We start from the raw sequence: 20301 nt of genomic DNA on the forward strand, positions 1-20301 counted from the left end.
GTCGAACATGATGATGTCCGACTTGATATCCCTATATGTCAGTGCCACCCCCATCCAGTGGCATTGTGAGATCGATGCTAATAATTACTTTAGAGCATCCATAATGCTTGCACCCATAGTGGGTGCAATAGAATGGGTCCCACTTCTATTGCACCCACTCCCACAATGGTATTGCACCCACCCGGGTGCAATAGATTTTAATTTCATTTTCTCTTTACTTTTATTCTTTTTTCAATTTAAATTAAACAACTTCAATTTTAACAACATAAAATTCATTCAACTAAAAATCCAAACATTACAAATAAAATTAAAAAAACAACAAATATTTAAAACATCCAATTTTCGAACTACGGGTCAACCGGACCAAAGCGTGCCCATATATGCTCAACCAAATCGTCGCGGAGGAGAGCATGCAATCGTGCATCCTTCAAGCTTGCATTCCGTGCCAAATAGGCGGCGAACTCCGGTGGTGCTCCGGAATTGAATTGTGTTTGAGTAGTAGAACTTGGTCCCTCGTCGTCGTCACCGTCAAAATTTCTTGCATTTCCACCTTCTTCCTCAATGATCATGTTGTGCAATATGATGCATGCAAACATGATCGAACTCATTTGCTCCGACCTCCATAAACGCGACGGTCCCTTAGTTATACCCCACCGAGCCTGAAGAACACCGAAAGCTCGTTCCACATCCTTCCTTGCAGCTTCTTGCATCACCTTGAACCTCCGCTTCTTCTCATCGTTCGGAAACTGGAAGCTCTTCACGAACACCGGCCAGTCCGGATAGATGCCGTCTGTTAAGTAGTATCCTCGAGTGTGGTGAGAATTGTTGGCGAGGAAGTGCACAGCCGCTTCATGGCCCGCTAAAACATCGTTGAATAGCGTGGACTGGTGGAGCACGTTGATGTCGTTGTTGGACCCAGCAACTCCGAAGAATGCATGCCAGATCCATAAATCTTGTGAAGCAACGGCCTCTAATATAATTGTTGGCTCGCCTTGATCCCCTCGAGTGTAGGCGCCGTGCCAAGCAACGGGGCAATTCTTCCATCCCCAATGCATGCAGTCTAGGCTCCCCAACATTCCCGGGAACCCATGGCGGGCTTCGTGCATTGTAGTGATGCGTTGCACATCGGCAGTTGTTGGCCGCCTCAAATACGTGCCGCCAAAGATACGAACGACGGCCTTGCAGAATTTCTTCAAGCATTCCAACGCCGTCGACTCTCCTATACGGAGATATTCATCACAACAATCAGCAGAATTTCCGTATGCCAATTGTCGAATAGCGGCAGTGCACTTCTGGATCGGGGAGAAGCCCACCCGGCCAACAGCATCCGGACGTTGTTGGAAGTAAGGATCGACTTCTAGCGCATTGACAATGCGTAGAAACAACTCCCGGCTCATGCGAAATCGACGGCGAAAGAATTGTGGCCCATAAACAGGCTCGACGGCGAAATAATCGCGATGGAGGCGCTCGGCTCCACCTTCACGGTCACGACGAACCACTGCCCGCTTTTTCGTCGGGCGTGGTGGAGGTGGATCGAACCGATATGAACTTGCCACTTGCATAAAATTCACAGCACATCTCATAAAAAATAAATCGGGGGCTTGAGTAGGATCGGGAAGAGGAGGAAGTTGTGCGGGATCGACATGAACTTCTTCGTCGGATGAAGAATTTGAGGAAGAATTATTGTTGGAAGAATTGGTGGATGAAGACATTTTTTAGGAGTTGAAGAGAATTGGTGGATGTAGTGTTTGTGATTGAAGGGGATATATATAGGTGAAAAAGGAAAAAAAAAATCGGCCGAAGACCGTTGGCAACGGTCAAATGACCGTTAAAATTATTATTATTTTTTTTTAATTTCGGAAAGGGGCGCGTGTTTACACGCCCCCTCCTTCGCTCCCACAAACCTCGAGTGCGAACGAACGCCTCCCCCCCCATCACACCCGGGAGCGGCAATGGCAGTGGGTGCGATAGGCCGGGTTCGATCCGGCCATCGCACCCACCGCTGTGGATGCCCTTAGAATCGCGGCGGCATTAGGCTCCAAGAAGCTGTTGCAGAGGAGATGGAGATGAGGTTTCATTTGGAATGTGATTTTAGGATTCTAAAATGTTAGATATTCTGAAACAATGTTGTTTCATTTCTAAAACAATATCTTTACGTGTCTATACGTATAAAATTAAATTCATATTAATGTCACTGATAATAATGGTTATTTTGTTTGTTTCATTTCATTCCTACTTCGCTCAATTTGAATAACAGTTATAGAAATCTCTAATCCATTGATCTATTCCCAATATCATTCCATTTTTAGATTTATTCAATACTCAAATTCTAAAGTCATTCATGCATATCAATCATCACCTTAAGCAAATCAAATTTATAATACCAATCAATAATTTGATATTGTACGGAGTATCTCTGCAATTATTTACCATGTGAGGTTTATTTAAAGATTTATAAATCCAATAGTACATATTTTCACAATAATCATAAATTGCACAAAAATATCCACTACTGGTTCATCTATTTGAACCATTGTTTTTTTGTGGACATCCGGAATAGTTTTTAGCTAAAATAAAATTATAATTAATAAATAAAATAATTTTATTTCTGTTTAATCTAACTCAACACCTCCATTAAAAGAATGAAAATTTCTAAAAGTAACAGTTCTTAGGAGCCTGTCAAATTGGAGTAGGGGTATTTTTGCACCAAAATAAAGATGGAGGGCTTTTTTGTATGGTGCAGTAAATATTAGGAGCATGTTTTGCACCTTTGCCCTTCTTTCATTGAAGAAGAGACTACAATAATTCAAGCTACCGGGTATATGAATATGATGTTTACTGGGTTGAAAAAACTTAAATCATACAAAAGCAAAAGAAATAAATAGAAACAAAATGTCCCCACATTGACGAAACACATATGTACTAAAAGTTAGTTGCCCACTTTTGAGGTGCTGTCGTTATGTTATTTTTTACTGCCCACTAAGCATTATTTTTGTTGGTGCTCAACAAATAGTTATCCAATTCCCCCTAAAAAAATAGTTGTCGGTTCAAAAAAAAATAAAAATAATATTAGTTGAATATGCTAATCCTAACTAACTAGTGTATCTCCCGCGCTATGCGCGGTGATTGTGATCTTAGACTCGCATAAATTATGTATATATTTTATATGTTTCTCGTCCACAAAAAATAGTCTTAGAAAAAGATGATACGAATTTTAATAAAAATGGTTTGTATATTGTGAATGAATAAAGGATCACACTTAAAAAGTAGTGTAAATAATGATAATTAATTATATTGTCAGTGAAGAAAAAGATCCATCATGTAATGCAAACTTTCCAAAACTATAATAAGACTAATTTTTGTGGACGCCCTTAAATGACAAAAATAGATTGTTTTTGTGAGCGTAGAGAGTAATTATCAGTATAACCTAAAAAAATTTAATTTAAATATCAAATTTATTATTTGCAAATTGATCTAATATTTTATTATAACCAATGTAATTTATCCAAAAATATAACATTTGTTTATATATAGATATAGTATCACTTATATAATAAGTTGCTAATGATATAAATCATATTAAAAACTACTTTCAGATTCAAAATTATAATTAATAGTCAGATATTGTATATCTAATTAAACCTATTTTTATAAACTGTTACTATTTAATATACATTTTAATATTTCATTCAAAACACATTTACATGCAAAAAAGAATAAAAAATCATAATTTATCACATCCTAACTGTTGATTTGATAAGTGAATTCACTTGTTCGTTTTCAATTTTGAAATAAACATGAATTTAGTTTGAGCATTAGATAGTTGGAGTATTTATATTACGTGTGTGATGATATAAAATCGTTGATAATTTATATTTGAATAATTTAATTGTATCCTTCTAATTGAATTTATTTGCACACGCTTCTATTTATATATATATTAGTATACCACTCATGTGATGCACACAGATTATATATTTAAAATGAGAACCATATATAAATACATTATTATAAAAATTTAAACTATATTTTGTAATTTTGTTATATTAATAAATTTTATACATTAAATAAATCTAAATGCATAATATAATAATCAAAATACGATAAGTAGAATAATTAAAAAAAAACATTTATTTTGTTGAATTTAATAATTATAATTTATTTATTTATTTGAGATTCAGTACATACTAAATTAAATGATTTTCCACAATCTTTCATTTAAGATGCATATACAATTCAAGATGAAATCGCGCAAAATATAAATAAAAATAAAATATTTATTTAGTTGATATAATTATAATTATTTATATTTATATTTTTAATATTTTAATTCAATTTATTGACATATTATTATTTTTTTATGTATGAAGATATTTAATTTTGAATTAGTTAAGTCAAAAATCATTTACTATCAATTGGTTCAATTTGTTTTGAGAGGTAATAATTAAAGGCACTTTAAAAGTCAATTATTTAATATTATCTTTTAAATGAGTCAATTAAATATAATATTATTAATACTGAATTTGTCGAGTTTGTTTAAAGAATACAGTAATCAATTTTGTTATTAATAAAATGGCGGCCCTAATAATAAGTTTCCATAAATCTACGATTTTTGCTACGGTTATATTCGGTTATAAACACAATTTGATGTATTATTAATTTAATACCAAGTTATATCATTAATAAAGGGAAAAAAAATTAATGATGCGGTTTCCATAAATCCACCATTTTTGCTGAATTAGTTTATAAAATTTCACTCCAATTCCAATTATATCCTTGCAATTGAATAAAATTACATTTACTTTGCTTTTTATATATACTAGTGTACCTCCAGCGCTATGCGCGGTTGAATGTGAATATAGACTCACGTAAAATTTGCATATATATATATATATATATATATATATATATATATATATATATTTTAATATTAATATAAACTAATATAATTAAAATTCGATATCAAAATTATTTTTTGCTAATTGATCTAATTTTAATATAACCAATGTAATTATACAAAAATATAGCACATATTTTAATAAGCGTTCTTATTTTAGCCTTCCCCTATATATATATATATACATATATATACATATATATATATAGGGGATGGCTATTCAGAAAACTCCTCTTAGACTATAAACTATAAACTAATTAAAATATATGAATTATATGTAGAACACTCATGAATCCGCAGTGTAAATGTATGAATTACGAAAATTAAATTTTTTGCTACCTATGGGATTCGAACACAGGACCATGAATTATTCCAACAAGGTGATGAATTAACCGTAGATCTTGATGATCCAATGGCTGAAAATGGTTCCTATTTTATAGTCTAATTTTGATTTTTATTTTAGCCTTCCCCTATATATATATATATATATATATATATATATATATATATATCTTGTATAACTTATATAGGGAGTTCCTATAATTACACAAATTAAACCAGATTTATCGCATAAAATAAGTTGTGTATGAATTTGTTATGTAATATTATGGATTTGGTGTGAAAAATGATGAATTAAAAAAAAATATCAACCTATAAAATTCAAACTATGGACCAAAAATTCATTTAGAAATTAAAGCTATAATTTCACCAAAGTTTTAATCATAATTTAAGGGATGAAAGTGCTTGCTATTAAGCATATTGGTCATTGACAGATTATATTTCAACGCATATTTTTAAGATATAAATAAACACGTAAAGATATCTGAACTTAATTTAATACCTATCAAAGATAACAGAAAAAAATACATACATTAATAAAAATAAAGAAGTTGTCATATTTAGAAAGCAACACTAATTTTGAACAAATTAATTAAAACATAAGATTTTCTTTCTCTTATAACTTTTGAGTCAATAAAATCTTGAATTTAATTTTCATTTATTTGATGATGAAATAAATATTGAAAATTACAATAAAAATTAAGAAAATAATCTTTGAACATATTTATAGAATTTTTTATGCAAGCAATTTACAAATAATTTTAGACTCAAGTAATATATACAACTATTTTATACTTATTGATTTAATTTGATAAAAAAATTATAATATATAATATTTTATCATTTTATGATAATTACATAATGTCATATTAATAATGTTTTTAATGAAATAAAAAATACATAATTTGACAAAAATTTAAAAGAATGATACAGTTTATAATTGCAAATAAAATCTCATTCCTTTTGAAGGAAATATCAATATTTTTAAATATAAACTATTTTATAATTTTATATTATCATAGCTTGCTCATTTTAATTTTTTTTATTATATATAAAATTAAAGCTCATTTCATAATCTTTTGTTCAAGATGCATATATTATATATTTGACATAATATTAAATTACTTAAAAATGAAAACAAACGTGTTCTATCTATGAAATAAGGAAAAAAATATTTATATAGTGCTTTGCTATTTTCTTGGTTAACTTGTAATGGCAGTTTTTTATTTTCGAAAATAAAATGGGGTCAACATATTAAATTTGACTTTTAGTTATTTTTTTCAATTCCAAAATTACCCTTCAAATTAAATTTATTGACATTTACTTTGCTTTTTATATATATAAAGATAAAGATGATGGCCTGATAATTTTACAATTTGGACAAAATCGTTTCGGCCCTAATATGACCTTCGTTGATACTTTCAATATTCATTAGAAGGCTTTGAATCCTTTGATCCCTAGGCCCGTTTAATAGGATATGCCAAGATAATCTATATATTATAGCAAAATAAATCTTAGCAAAATAAATCTTATCCTATGTGGCATCGTATAATCACTACATTCTAATTTTCCTCAATTTTCATTCATTCTTATTTATTTATACATTTCTAATCAATTTTTACATTATAGCAAAATAAATCATATCCTACGTGGCATCGTATAATCACTCCATTCTAATTTTCCTCAATTCTCATTCATTCTTATTTATTTATGCGTTTCTAATTAATTTTTACATTTAAAAATTAATAAATAATCATATAAATTTATAGATAAATTCTATACTATTAAATGATCATATAAAATTATTAGATAAAGTTTGTATTATTAAATATTCGTATAAAACTATTAGATAAATCCAACATATTCATTTAACTATAAATCCTACATATCGTATAATCACTACTTCATTCTAATTTTCCACAATTCTCATTCATTCTTATTTATTTATACATTTCTAATCAATTTGTACATTTAAAAAATATTAAATAATCATATAAATTTATAGATAAATTCTATACTATTAAATAATCGTATAAAACTATACGTGGCATCGTATAATCACTCCATTCTAATTTTCCTCAATTCTCATTCATTCTTATTTATTTATACATTTCTAATTAATTTTTACATTTAAAAATTCATAAATAATCATATAAATTTATAGATAAATTCTATACTATTAAATGATCGTATAAAACTATTAGATTAAGTTTGTATTATTAAATATTCGTATAAAACTATTAGATGAATCCAACATATCCATTTAATTATAAATCCTACATATCGTATAATCACTTCATTCTAATTTTCCTCAATTCTCATTCATTCTTATTTATTTATACATTTCTAATCAATTTGTACATTTAAAAAATATTAAATAATCATATAAATTTATAGATAAATTCTATACTATTAAATAATCGTATAAAACTATTCGATAAAGTCTGTACTATTAATAATCGTATAAAACTATTAGATAAATCCAACATATCTATTTAATTATAAATCCTACACATCCATTTGATTATCGAAACCATTATATAACTCATGGCCTTCTATTTTTCCAGCCAAATTAAAACACATTAGCACTTCGAGGGTCCATTCGTCTGTTTTCAAACGCCTGAAATTCCTCTTAACCTCATACCAACTTTTCTTATATATATAAACTCAATGACCAACAAAAAGTCTGTGCTATTAAATAATCGTATAAAACTATTAGATAAATCCAACATATCCATTTAATTATAAATCCTACATATCCATTTGATTATCATAACCATTATATAACTCACGACCTTCTATTTTTCCAGGGGTGGTTATTATTATTATTATTATTATTATTATTATTATTATTATTATTATTATTATTATTATTATTATTATTATTATTAAAAAATTTAATATTATACTCCTACTCATTAAATTGATAAAATTATTACTATACATTATTTATTTAACTTATTATAAGATTTTTGTTATTAATTAATCTAACTCATAAATAATTATATTTTTACATAATTTAAAATTTTAAAAATAAATAAATATATCGTAGCCGGTGCATCGCACGGAATGACGTACTAGTAATATGGAGTATTATATTTCGGATCTTTTCAAACTTTTTGAATTTATTTTTCGCATTTCCAAATTTTTTGGTTCGGATTAACTTTGATCTTAAAATATGTGGATTTAAATTTTCAGATAATTCGCATTCAATTCATATCTACTTTTCTAGTATAAAATTTGAAATGTCGAATCGGTTGGAATTAAACAAGAATTGGGATCTAAATCCAAAAACTCCCAACAAAATTATAAGAAATATTTCTAGAATGTCTCCGAAATATAGTACCTACAGTCGGAAGGTTTGAGACGCAAATACCTAAAATGAATAGCAACGTTGTTGAAGGTTGATACATTAAAATGCCGAAACACGAATATATCTGTCTATAAATAAAAGTAAAATCACGAATCACCCAACAAAATTTGAAACAAGTACTTACTTTTTTTGTTTCGTTTATGTTTTGTTTTGTTGTTTTATTTTTTATTTTATTTCTCTCTTTCTGTAAGTACCTTATGATGGAAAACTAGACACGCGCGGAATCACCAAGTGACGTGAAGAAGCCGATAAACTTATTGGGCTTTTAATTAATTTATAAAAAAGAATTGCAGAATCATTATGACAAGTGAAAAATCCAAGTAATAATAATAATAATAATAAGAGGGAATGCATAAGCATGTCTTAGAAGTAGCCCCATTGATTTTCATCTTCAACCTCAAAGCTACCTTTAGTTGGCAGCCATGTGATCTGTGCAGCTTTTTTAATCATAGCAATTAATTATTTCCTTATATTTTTCTGTAAACTAATTAAACAAAAGTATAAAAATGATTTAACTCAAAGACTGATATATCTAAACTAAAATCTTTGACATTTTTCTTTTTCTTTTTTGAGATGTAAATAAAATCTTTGACGATTGGTTCTGATTTTTTACTTCTTTTTTTTCGGTTGAATTACATTCGCCCATTTTCAATATTTGGTCAAATTACAAAGTAAATCTAAAATACTTTAAACTATATATCCACTTCTTAATTAATAGATTGGGTCAAATCACTATAGTAAGGTATAATATTATACCGATTGCTATCTTCATTGATCCTTCGTAGTTCGAGTCTTGTGGGATTCGACAAAAGATACTATACGAGTTTATTAAAGGGATTATAGCAAAAAAATACACGAACTTTGATAAAAGTTGCAATTTTCACCCGAACTTTCAAATTAGTCAAAATATACCTGAACTTATATTTTTTGTTATAAATTTCACCTGAACTTGCAATGATTGAACTTCGTCGAGGTGAAATTTACAACAAAAAATATAAGTTCAGGTATATTTTGGCCAATTTGAAAGTTCAGGTGAAAATTGCAACTTTTATCAAAGTTCGTGTATTTTTTGGCTATAATCCCTTTTATTAAAAGTGATTGACTGCATTGTGAGTAAAAAAAAAAATTATTACAATGTTAATAATTATAATTAATTGTATTATGAATTTGTGATTGAAGAAAAATCTCATGTGATAAAATAGTTAAATATGTTGATATTTGAATGTAATATATTGTGAGGTAGTATTTATAAATAGAAATAAATTAATTTTTATGGATAATAGTATTAAATAGCAAAATGAACTAGTATTTTTTAGAGACGAGGTAGTATTATGAAATGAGTTTGGCATGAGCTAGGCGTGTTTTATATGTATGAATCTTCTATTAGAGTTCTTCATTTTTAGCGCAATTTATAGTGCATTCTTAATTATCTAATGGAGATTGTGTCGTCTGATTCTACGTACTGTTTGATGAAAAAATTTCGTTGTAAACGAAAAAAAGGTTTATAGATACCTCAGCACAAACTCATTGAACTAGGTCAAAGCATTAAGAAATGGATAATTCGTAGTATATTATCCTTTATAAGTTCCCTCAATTTTTCGAACAAAATATAACTTTCAAACATCTCAGTACATAAAATATTAGAATATATTAATGGATAATTCGTAGTATATTATCCTTTATAAGTTCCCTCAATTTCGAACAAAATATATAACTTTCAAACATCTCAGTACATAAAATATATTTAGAATCAATATACTCCCGCCGTCCACTACAAGAAAACTGGTCGAACACCGACGGAAATCACCGACGGACTATTTTCCGTCGGTAGATACCGACGGATCCCCGACGGACCGTCATCCGGCAACATCGCCGGAGCCGGCATCTATTTCCGATGAAAATACCGACGGAATCACTACCGACGGACAATATCCGTCGGTAAATTCGGTATTTTCGATTTTAATAATTATTTTTATTTTTTACCGACGGAATACCGACGGATTAAACTCCGTCGGAAAATTGGGTAATTCGAATTTAATAATTATTTTTATTTTTACCGACGGATTACCGACGGAATATTCCGTCGGTAATTTCAATAAATATTATTATTTGTATTTTTATTGTTTTTTTTTTATAACGATAATATTAATTTTTTTTATTATCTTAAATTCGATCATATATTTACCGTCATTTTTTCACCGGCACCACAAGTCTTAGATATCATCTCGACATATTCTAAGGTTATGAATAAATGATATTGTATATTGAAATAGAGTTTAAATGAATTAATAGATGCTAGTTATATCAATAATACGCGTGTTCTCTACTGGCGACCACTCGAAAGAAACTTCAAGGTTAAGCGTGCTTGACTCAGAGCACTAGTAAGATGGGTGACCCACTGGGAAGTTGGCCAAATCATATGCAATTAAGTTCAAAATACATTAAAAATACGAAATACTTGTAGAATACGAAGATAGGTTGATAAAAAAAAAATTAAAATTTAAAAATTAAAAATAATTTACCGACGAAATTTTCCGTCGGTAATCCGTCGGTAAACGCTCCACCTACCACGGCCAACGCCGGCGCCGGAGACTTACCGACGGCGACGTCCGTCGGTAATCCATCGGTATCCACCGACGGACAGAAAAAATCCGTCGGTAAATCATTTACCGACGAGCATTTTCACGACGGGTGAAATTCGTCGGTAATCCGTCGGTATCTCCATTTACCGACGGAATTTTGATTCTTACCGACGGAATATTCCGTCGGTGTTCGGCCAGATTCTGGTTGTGGTCCCACTTCAATTGCCACTTTTACTTTGGACACGGAAATTAAGAATAGAGGGTTGAGTGTAGGGCTGTAAACAAACTAAACCGCTCGCGAACTATTCGGAGCTCGGCTCGAAAAAAGCTCATTCAAGTTCATTTAGAGAAGCTCGTAAAATAAACAAACCAAACTTGAGCTTAGTAGTATTCGGCTCGTTAGCTCGTGAACATGTTCGTCAAGTGATTCAGCTTGAAAAATATAAATTATTAGTAGACATAACTTATATCTATCCACTAAAATTAATAATAGTTGTATTGAATCTCTAATTAATTTTGTTAGTTGTAAGAAAATAATTAATATATTTATTATTTTAATTATTTTTAAAATAAAATAATCAATATTTTGAATATAAATATAAATTTAGAAAGTTCGTATAGCTCGATTAGGTTCGTGAGCTGCTTGTGAGCCTCAAAGTATTCAGTAAGTAAAGTTCAGGATTCGATTCGATACTTAATAAACCAAACTTGAGCACACCACTATTCGGTTCGGCTCGGTTCGATTACACCCCTAGTTGAGTGTGTAAAGTGGATGGAGACCATTTGTTTAATGTGTGTAGAGAAGGTATGGACCACGTACTATTTTTGGAAAGTGACAATTGAAGTGGGACAAACAAAAAAGATAAATGAGCTTTTCCTAATTATTGGTATTTGGGATTTATCACACTAATAATTATGCAATTAAAATTAAATGAAAAATACAAAAATCAAAACTAAAAAGATCAGGTCAGCTATCATGTCATCTCACTGCAGCCTCCTTGATCCAATGTGGTCCTCACTCTATCAGGTCACCTATCAAGTCATCCCCACTGCTCATGTTCTAAAGTGGAGTAAGGATCTCATCTACTCTTACTAAAAAAATGTGAGATATCAAAAAATGGAAATATAAATACTAAAAGTCGGAACAAAAACATTACTATTTTAATTTAAATATTTTTAAAGTCGACTCTAAAATCTTTTCTTTTTCCTTTTTTATTCAGAAACTGAATCCATTTTTTTTTTCTTTTATAAAAAATTTTCGGCTAATCATGAGATTTGATTGTAATTAAGATAAAGAATCAATTTATTCTCAAAGTTATTTTTCTGAAAAAGAAGAAGAAGAAGAAAAATATCTTGCATAAAGTAAAGTAAAAGAAAAATATAGAAAACAGTCTTATTCTTGCCACTTGTGAAACAGTGACAACTAGCTTTCATTTAGCTCTCAAAGTCACCGCCATTATTTCCTTAGGTAGATAATCATATCGAAATATATAAAAATTAGAAATTCGCGCACCAACGAGGCAACAATTGGAAAATATATATGCACTATCTATATTTCTGATTGCTGCATTGATAATATAGAGCTGTGCATCGTCTCTCTCTCTCTCTCTCATCTCTGACAATCAAACACACACATAAATACATACATCCGCAGACTCACAGGCTCTTGCATTCAAATATATGCGCTCTGAAATATTTATGAGTCTTAATTGATAAAGATTGTTCTCTTCAGAAATTTATAAATACTGTTGATTTGCAGAGGCTCCAACTTCACTCGGATCAAGGAAATAATTTAAAGTCAGTTTGTTTAATGTCTATTTTGAGGCGTGCTTTAAACAATTCATTCAATTCAACTGCTGTCGGCTCGTACTTTCCACTGTCTGTCACTGCTCAATGGATTCATTTCTCTCAAGGTCTCTTCATGTTTTGTCTTGATTCCCATATTTATTGCATCTATGTTAATTTTAAGTTTTGAATTATTGTGGGATTTATTTGGGGTTGTCGAATGTTCTTACAGGTGATATTGTTTTGGGAAAGTGTTGAGAAACGAATATGGAAGGCCGGAGGAGTTTGCAGTTGCAGTCTATGAAGCCTCACGTTAAGCACGAAAAGGTAATGGAAGCCTTATTGAAATTTATCAGTTTTTAAATTAAGTATCTGAATTTATTGGCTTCTTTGATGAGAATCTTTGATCCAATTTAAATTGAGTGAGTAAATAAGCTGTGCAGTGTATTTAATTCATTAAGATTTGAATTTGGGTGTTACTATTTTGTTGGATTTTCTGTCTCTGCAAATTGAAGAATCCTGTTGTGCTTTACGATAGACCGTATCATAGTTTTCACCTTCTTTTTGTTGAATAAAAGAAAAATATATATGTTTCTGCAAAGTGGGAGCGTTATCTTTTTGCTGTCTTGTGTAATTGAGGCTGATTGATTACTACTCTTTGTGAATGCATAAAAGGAAAAAGTGGAACTGCAGAGTAGCTGGGTAATCGATGCTGAGAAACCATGTACGAGTAATCGAAGCTTGATAAGAGAGAGAAAATTGACATTACAACAAGATGTGAGCATTTTTTTCATTTAGTGTCTGTGTGTTTTTCCTTATTTTTTAAGAAAATTGTTGTTGAAGGTGTTATTTATAGGTTGATAAGTTAAAGAAGAGACTACGGCATGAGGAAAATGTTCATAGAGCTCTGGAGAGGGCCTTCACCAGACCACTAGGAGCTCTTCCTCGTCTGCCTCCGTATCTCCCACAACATGTCAGCCTCAGTCCTTGCGGTTACTGTTTCCGGTTATTTGTCTTTTGATAATCTGAAAATGCTGTCTGTATCTTAGTAGGACCGATCAAAAGAGAGCCTGTATCAGGAATTTAAAGAAATAGTGTCCAATTCACTTTTTTTTATCATTCATTGAGTGAGAAGAGTGTGTTAATATTGGATCAATTTGTGCAGACACTGGAGCTTCTAGCTGAAGTAGCTGTTTTGGAAGAAGAAGTAGTTCGGCTTGAAGAAAAAATAGTGCTTTTCAGGAAAGGACTATATCAAGAAGCTGCTTACATTTCATCCTCCAAAAAGATGGAGATTAAAGACCCTGAACAGAAGCAATCGACTTTTTTGGTTACCTCCAAGGCGGATTCTGAAACCGACATTTGGAAGGATTCACCTTTTCTTTCAGGTTGCGGTTCCAATAGAGCTGAATTGGTTTCCTATGCAATCTTTGCTTTGAGATTTTTCTGTATTATATAGCAAAACATAAATTACCATTATTATAAATCTTAAACCTCCATGTAATTTTAGATGAAAAAAGAGGAAAAGAAAACCAGTCAAGCACCAGTTCTGTGAAGAATAAGCAGCAATCCCCTAATTCTAAAGTAGAGCCACTCAGAACTCCTGTGAAGAAGCGTGCGACTGAGCGCAAGTCAGGTGAGAGGCGTTTGGATCCTCAGAGATCACAGGTGTGTGTTTCAATTTTCTTTAGCACTGCACTAAGAAATAGCTCGTTGATGGACTGAATTGAATCTCATGAATTTCAGTTGGAAATGCATATATTGAATCATGCGACAACAACAAAGACGACTCCTGCTAATCAAGAGGCAACGTCACCAGTAGATGGTAGTCCAAACAAAATTTCTGAGAGCATTCTGAAATGCTTAATGAACATTTATTTGAGATTGAGCTCCATGAAGAATAGGACCTCTACTGAAAGTTTACCTTCACAGTCAGCGGCATATTCTTTTGATCCTTATAATTTATGTTCGATGTTTGGGAAGAGGGATATTGGTCCATATAAGCATTTAATGTCCATTGATGTGGCGTCCATCGATCCAAACCGGACAACAATATCAGTGTTCCTTGTTCAAAGATTGAAGTGAGTATAAGGCTAGATTTGGTGGTAACTTTGGTACGATACTGATGCAGGCAGCACATCTGATTTATCTTGTTTTCTATTTCAGGCTACTGTTTCGGAAACTTGCAACAGTTAGTTTGAAGGACCTAACCCACCAAGAAAAACTCGCCTTTTGGATTAACATCTACAATTCGTGCATGATGAATGTAGAATTTACTTAAATTTTGTTTTGATCACGAGAGATTTGAGCGACAACAAAAGCTAATCAACAAATTCATTTTGTTCAGGCATTTCTCGAGTATGGCATTCCAGAGGATCCTGAGACGGTGTTTGAACTGATGCAAAAGGTAATTGTCTTACAATTAGTTCATAATTTGTTTTTTACTGAATATCATCGTGTAAATTTATTCCACGACGTTAGTAGCATGAAATTAGTAGCTTTTACCCGAGCTTGTCTTTATCTGAAATATATTTCAGCAGTTCACGATGATTACTTTGAACTCTTGTTTCACAGGCAACAGTGACTGTTAGTGAACATGTTCTAACTGCAATAACCATTGAGCATTTCATATTGAGATTGCCTTATCACTCAAAATATGTAAGATAGCTCCACTTTTATAGTACTTGTTTTTTCTTGTGCCTTCAAATGCAGCTCGCCCACTACTAATCCTACTTGCTCGATTTCCCCAGACTTCCTCGAAGAGTACAAAGTATGATGAGACAATGACGAGAAGCATGTTTGGCCTGGAGTTGTCTGAGCCATTTGTAACTTTTGCTCTGTCCTGCGGAAGCTGGTCGTCACCTGTTGTATGTAATTGCTCAGCGTTGGTAGATTTTCCTTAAATACATATTAATCACATTAAGATGGCAACTCATAGTTTATTTAAGTGATAATTGAGTTTCTCCTTTCATCGACAATCTCGCCTTACAGGGGTCAAGGGCCTCCTATTTTCTACCTAGCTCAGTCGTAACTCAACTTGAGTTTGTTGAAATTAAAAGAAGGTACTTAAACTGGTTCAGCAATCTTATTTTGTTTTTGTTTTATTTTTATGTGTTATTAAAGGTGAGGGTGTACACTGCATCCCAAGTCGAAAGTGAGCTGGAAACTGCTAAGAGAGAGTACTTGCAAGCTGCAGTTGGCATTTCAACCATTAGAAAAGTTATAGCAATACCTAAGTTAATGGATTGGTATCTTCTAGACTTTGCGAAAGACTTCGAATCATTGGTAGATTGGATATGCCTCCAGTTACCTTCTGAACTCGCAAAAGAAGCGATTACATGCCTTGAGGGCAGAAAGGATTCGCCTCCATTGCAGTCCATTCAGATATTGCCGTACGAATTCAGCTTCAGATACCTTTTCCATACATAAAATAAGGTTAGTTAAAAACATTGTTTTATAGTAATTCTGAAAGTTTTGGACATTGATTATTATGTGTACAAATGTAGTAGTAGAATGTATAATCATTTCCTCTTGTAGCTTAAGTATAACTCTACACGAAATGTTTCTTAAACGAGTGGTAAGGGATGTAAAGTTCGATTGAATTCATTAATTTAAAAGTGGGTGCATACAAGATCCCCTTATGTATTCCAATTTATTTTTCTTTGATTATATGATGCTTCTGCCTTCATGAACAGGTAAAGATTATATGATTTTTAAGTGAGGTAGGTGGCATAGTAATGCATGGATTTGGGGAAACTGCAATGCTACTGCAGTTTGATGTGACTTGATTGTGCAAATGGTTACTATTACTTATAAGTATTTAGTTATATTCTACACTGACTCGGTGTAGAACCTACCACATGTTTTCACTGGTAGGTGTAATTTATACTATATCCATAGTGAATGCTCGGGACATAGGGTAAAATGTGTTGTAGTGAGATTGCTATTTTTCGTGTGATGTGAGACTAATGAATAAGCCACTATATAGTGTTGAATAAGACAATATATATCGTTAAATAACGTTATTACAAAAATTAGTAGTAAAATTTTTGCTTCCTCCAGGTAATTTTTTTCCCTCCAGGTAAATATCAGTCATAGGATACATTATATCAACTTCTATAAATCCCTCTAAGGTGAGGGATATCATTGGAACCATTCCTTATATATATTGTTTTTTATAATGGTGATTTATTGCAACTTTAATGGCCATCACAGATCCTATAAAGATTAATGATGCAAATTCGTTCCTAGTTCTTTCTGGAGAATTAGTTCCTTTGATCTTTTTCCTCTATTTATAGGAAAGAGTTTAAATGAGACCTTTTAATTATTATAGAGAATCATCTTTAGTCTTTCAATTGCCAACGATGAATACATCTCCTTCAAGGATGAATGGGCACTTGGGTTTGAATCCGATAAAGGGTGAAAGCTCCATTTTTATTCGAGTTCAGTTAATTTTAGAGCGAATGCAGTAATTTTATGGTTCAACGCAGTGTTCTTGCATTTTTTCACAATAGTCAATCGCTATATATATATATATATATATATATATATATGTTGCAAGTTATAATTTAGCTATATATATATATGTTGCAAGTTATAGTTTAGCTATAGACACTGCACAATGAGTTTTTGTTGTAGATTTGAATCAGATTTTGTTTGTTGGAGAAATTTGTTATGTGAATAGGGACATAACATTACTATGGTCGGCTTATGGTTCAGATTTATGCAAGAATAGATGAAAATAATTGAAAGCAATAATGTTCCATGCCGAGGAATTAATAAAGGGTTTCCTTTTTTTAATTTCCTCGAATTATTTCTTCTTTTTCTTTGGGAGTGGGGTAAGGTGGAGTGGAGGTTGGTGTAGGACATGTGAAATAGAAGATAAAATTGTACTGGATTTGTTTATTTAATTAATGTAGGCAACTATTTGTCATACTAACACCTTTTTTAATACTAATACTCTAAACTACTGATTCTGACCAATTACATCCTAAATACAAAAAGCTATACAAATTTGTCATCAGATAATTTTTTCGATTGAAATTTGAGTGACATGGTTGTGGATTTGGCATGGTTTGATGTGAAAAAGATTCATTTCTATACATGTAATTCCATGTCAAGCTAGGTAAAATTTTCAAAGATCCTATTCAGCTTTCGAATTTCGAAAATTTCGTTCGAGTGAGATTTGAATGGATTTTTCGTAGCTTGAGATATAACTTGATAAAGTAAATAGTGAAAAATAAAATTGAAAAATAGTGATGACTTGAGATATATTTGACCATTTAGCCTTGAACTAAAGATGAGAGAAAAATGTGATTATATATATCTCTACCAAGTTAAATGGGATAACTCTAAAAATTACGGTTCAAATCAAATGAGATGAGAATAAGTAATTTGTAGCAAACGTTATATAGTGTAGAATATTTAGTGGATGTATTAAGGGATCGCACCTGGCTTTATCCCTTCTAATTTTGTTCATGTACTCATTCATTATATTAAGTTCAACTCAAAATTAATTCGGTGTAAAGTGATTAAACTAATTAAAACACAATAAATGTGTGTGCAATGCAAGCAAAGAAATTAGATTGCATACTTTTATACCGTTCTCCTTTACTTTTACTCCCCGACTCTTTTGATTATCATTGTAGCTTTGACAGTGCAATCGCTCGAAATATTTACTTTTCAATCTACCCTCGTCAAGTTCTGAATTCGCCCCTAAATATACATGAATGTGCGTCCGTACTTGATGCAAAACAAAGACATGGCAATGATGATAAATCTAACTTGTTCCATTTCTTCAACGAAACATCCTGTGAGCTAAAAACAAGGCATAAGAAAGAATGAAGGGGGACCACGTGGGATTTATTTGTCCTAATACGTAGAAGGGCCCCAAGAAGAGAGATCTATGTTTAAGCAAAAAACAAAGTGCTTTTTGCAAAAGTAGGAGAGCTGTGAAGTGATTGAAGAGAAGCGCATCATGTGAAGCTCTTAGCCTAATCCTCATACATGCGTACCCATTGATCCGTCGTTTTCCTTTCTCCAAGTACCTACCTATTTACAGTGGTGTGGCCACAAAATGCTAATATAGACCACTAAATTATATACGATTTCGGCAACAGGTGTTGAAAATTAATGTCGATAATTATTAGTACGATTTTTATAGCAGCTAAGAATAAAGTTATTAAGGATGGTTTAATAGCATCCAAGAGGCGCTGTAACGTGGTCTCCACCGTAGCGTCTCCCCTATTCACTGAGATTTTGATTTTTATAGCAGTTAAGAATAAAGTTATTAAGGATGGTTTAAGAGCATCCACACTAGGAGACGTTGTAAGGCAGTCCCCATCATAGCATTTCCCATATCCAATGCATTGACTCTAAGACGCTATAATCCTCATTTTTATTTTATTTCATTTTTATTCTTCTATTTTAAAATTCAACATTTCATTTAAATTAAATTTCAACATTACATTAATTAATACTCCCTCCGTCCCACGAAGCATGACCCAATTTTTTTTTGATTTGTCCCACGAAGCTTGACCTGTTTATAAAAATGGCAAAAAATTTACCCTTTATTCACCTTTTCACTTTTTCATCTACCTCACTTAAAACACAAAATATCAATTTCTTAATTCCTGCGCCGAAAAGAATTAGGTCATGCTTCATGGGACGGAGAGAATATAAAATAAAAATACTTCTAATAAAATACAATAATTAAACTTAAAATTACAATAATTTTTTTATGGCTCAATCGGACCTAAACGAAACCAAAAGATCGTGGTCTTGCATCGAGGATTGTCGAGCCACATACGTTCAAAATTTCGGTGGAGCTTCGGTGCGAGGACGAGATGCGACTGAGTTACTTGAAGCTTCATCGACGATATTATTTTTCCATTCTGATGCATAGTCGCTTTCGTCTAGGATGATCATGTGCAAAATGATGCACGTGAACATGATATCGCTCAACTACTCCTTATTCCAAAAACGAGTTGGTCCTTTGATGATTGCCCAACAAGTTTGAAGCACGCCGAAAACTCATTCAATGTCCTTTGGACCTGCTTCCTGCATCAACTTGAATCTCCTACTATTCTCATTCGACGGAAATGGAGGACTTTTCACGAAAGTGGGATAATCGGGGTAGATGTCGTTGGTCAAGTAGTACTCACTCGTGTAGTAGGAGCCATTGGCTTAAATGTGGTCGGTGGAGCCCTTCCTTCCAGCCGTTCGTTAAATAACGTCGATGCGTTGAGCACGTTGTTGCCGTTGTTTGAACTAGAAACCCCAAAAAAACGCGTGTTAGATCCACAGATCTTGGGATGCAATAGCTT

At 31.8% G+C, this 20301-nt stretch overlaps 2 protein-coding genes across 2 annotated transcripts; one reads left to right on the forward strand and one right to left on the reverse strand.

The window, feature by feature from the left end:
• Positions 1-347: 347 nt before the first annotated feature.
• LOC131025604 (uncharacterized) lies at positions 348-1562 on the reverse strand. The gene is made up of 2 exons (XM_057955404.1): positions 650-1562; positions 348-550 (listed from the first exon to the last, which is right to left on the reverse strand). Exons 1-2 carry the CDS (start codon positions 1560-1562, stop codon positions 348-350), a joined length of 1116 nt encoding a protein of 371 aa, XP_057811387.1.
• An 11095-nt stretch (positions 1563-12657) lies between these two features.
• Positions 12658-16627, forward strand: LOC130986531 (uncharacterized). Its single transcript, XM_057909962.1, has 12 exons — positions 12658-13104; positions 13209-13303; positions 13652-13753; positions 13833-13949; positions 14142-14364; positions 14487-14644; positions 14723-15057; positions 15143-15242; positions 15324-15383; positions 15551-15634; positions 15727-15843; positions 16100-16627. Exons 2-12 carry the CDS (start codon positions 13244-13246, stop codon positions 16403-16405), a joined length of 1662 nt encoding a protein of 553 aa, XP_057765945.1. The 5' UTR covers positions 12658-13104; positions 13209-13243; the 3' UTR covers positions 16406-16627.
• Positions 16628-20301: the final 3674 nt, after the last annotated feature.

This window comes from Salvia miltiorrhiza, chromosome 5, assembly GCF_028751815.1.
Source record: "Salvia miltiorrhiza cultivar Shanhuang (shh) chromosome 5, IMPLAD_Smil_shh, whole genome shotgun sequence".
NCBI classification, from domain to species: domain Eukaryota; kingdom Viridiplantae; phylum Streptophyta; class Magnoliopsida; order Lamiales; family Lamiaceae; genus Salvia; species Salvia miltiorrhiza.

Coding starts and splice junctions, on each gene's coding strand:
- LOC131025604 (XM_057955404.1), bottom strand. CDS start 1,562: ATGCAAGTGGCAAGTTCATATCGGTTCGATCCACCTCCACCACGCCCG. Junction 551..649: donor TGTTCTTCAGGCTCGGTGGG/GTATAACTAAGG, acceptor TTGAGGAAGAAG/GTGGAAATGCAAGAAATTTT.
- LOC130986531 (XM_057909962.1), top strand. CDS start 13,244: ATGGAAGGCCGGAGGAGTTTGCAGTTGCAGTCTATGAAGCCTCACGTT. Junction 14,365..14,486: donor GGATTCACCTTTTCTTTCAG/GTTGCGGTTCCA, acceptor ATGTAATTTTAG/ATGAAAAAAGAGGAAAAGAA. Junction 15,635..15,726: donor TGCCTTATCACTCAAAATAT/GTAAGATAGCTC, acceptor CGATTTCCCCAG/ACTTCCTCGAAGAGTACAAA.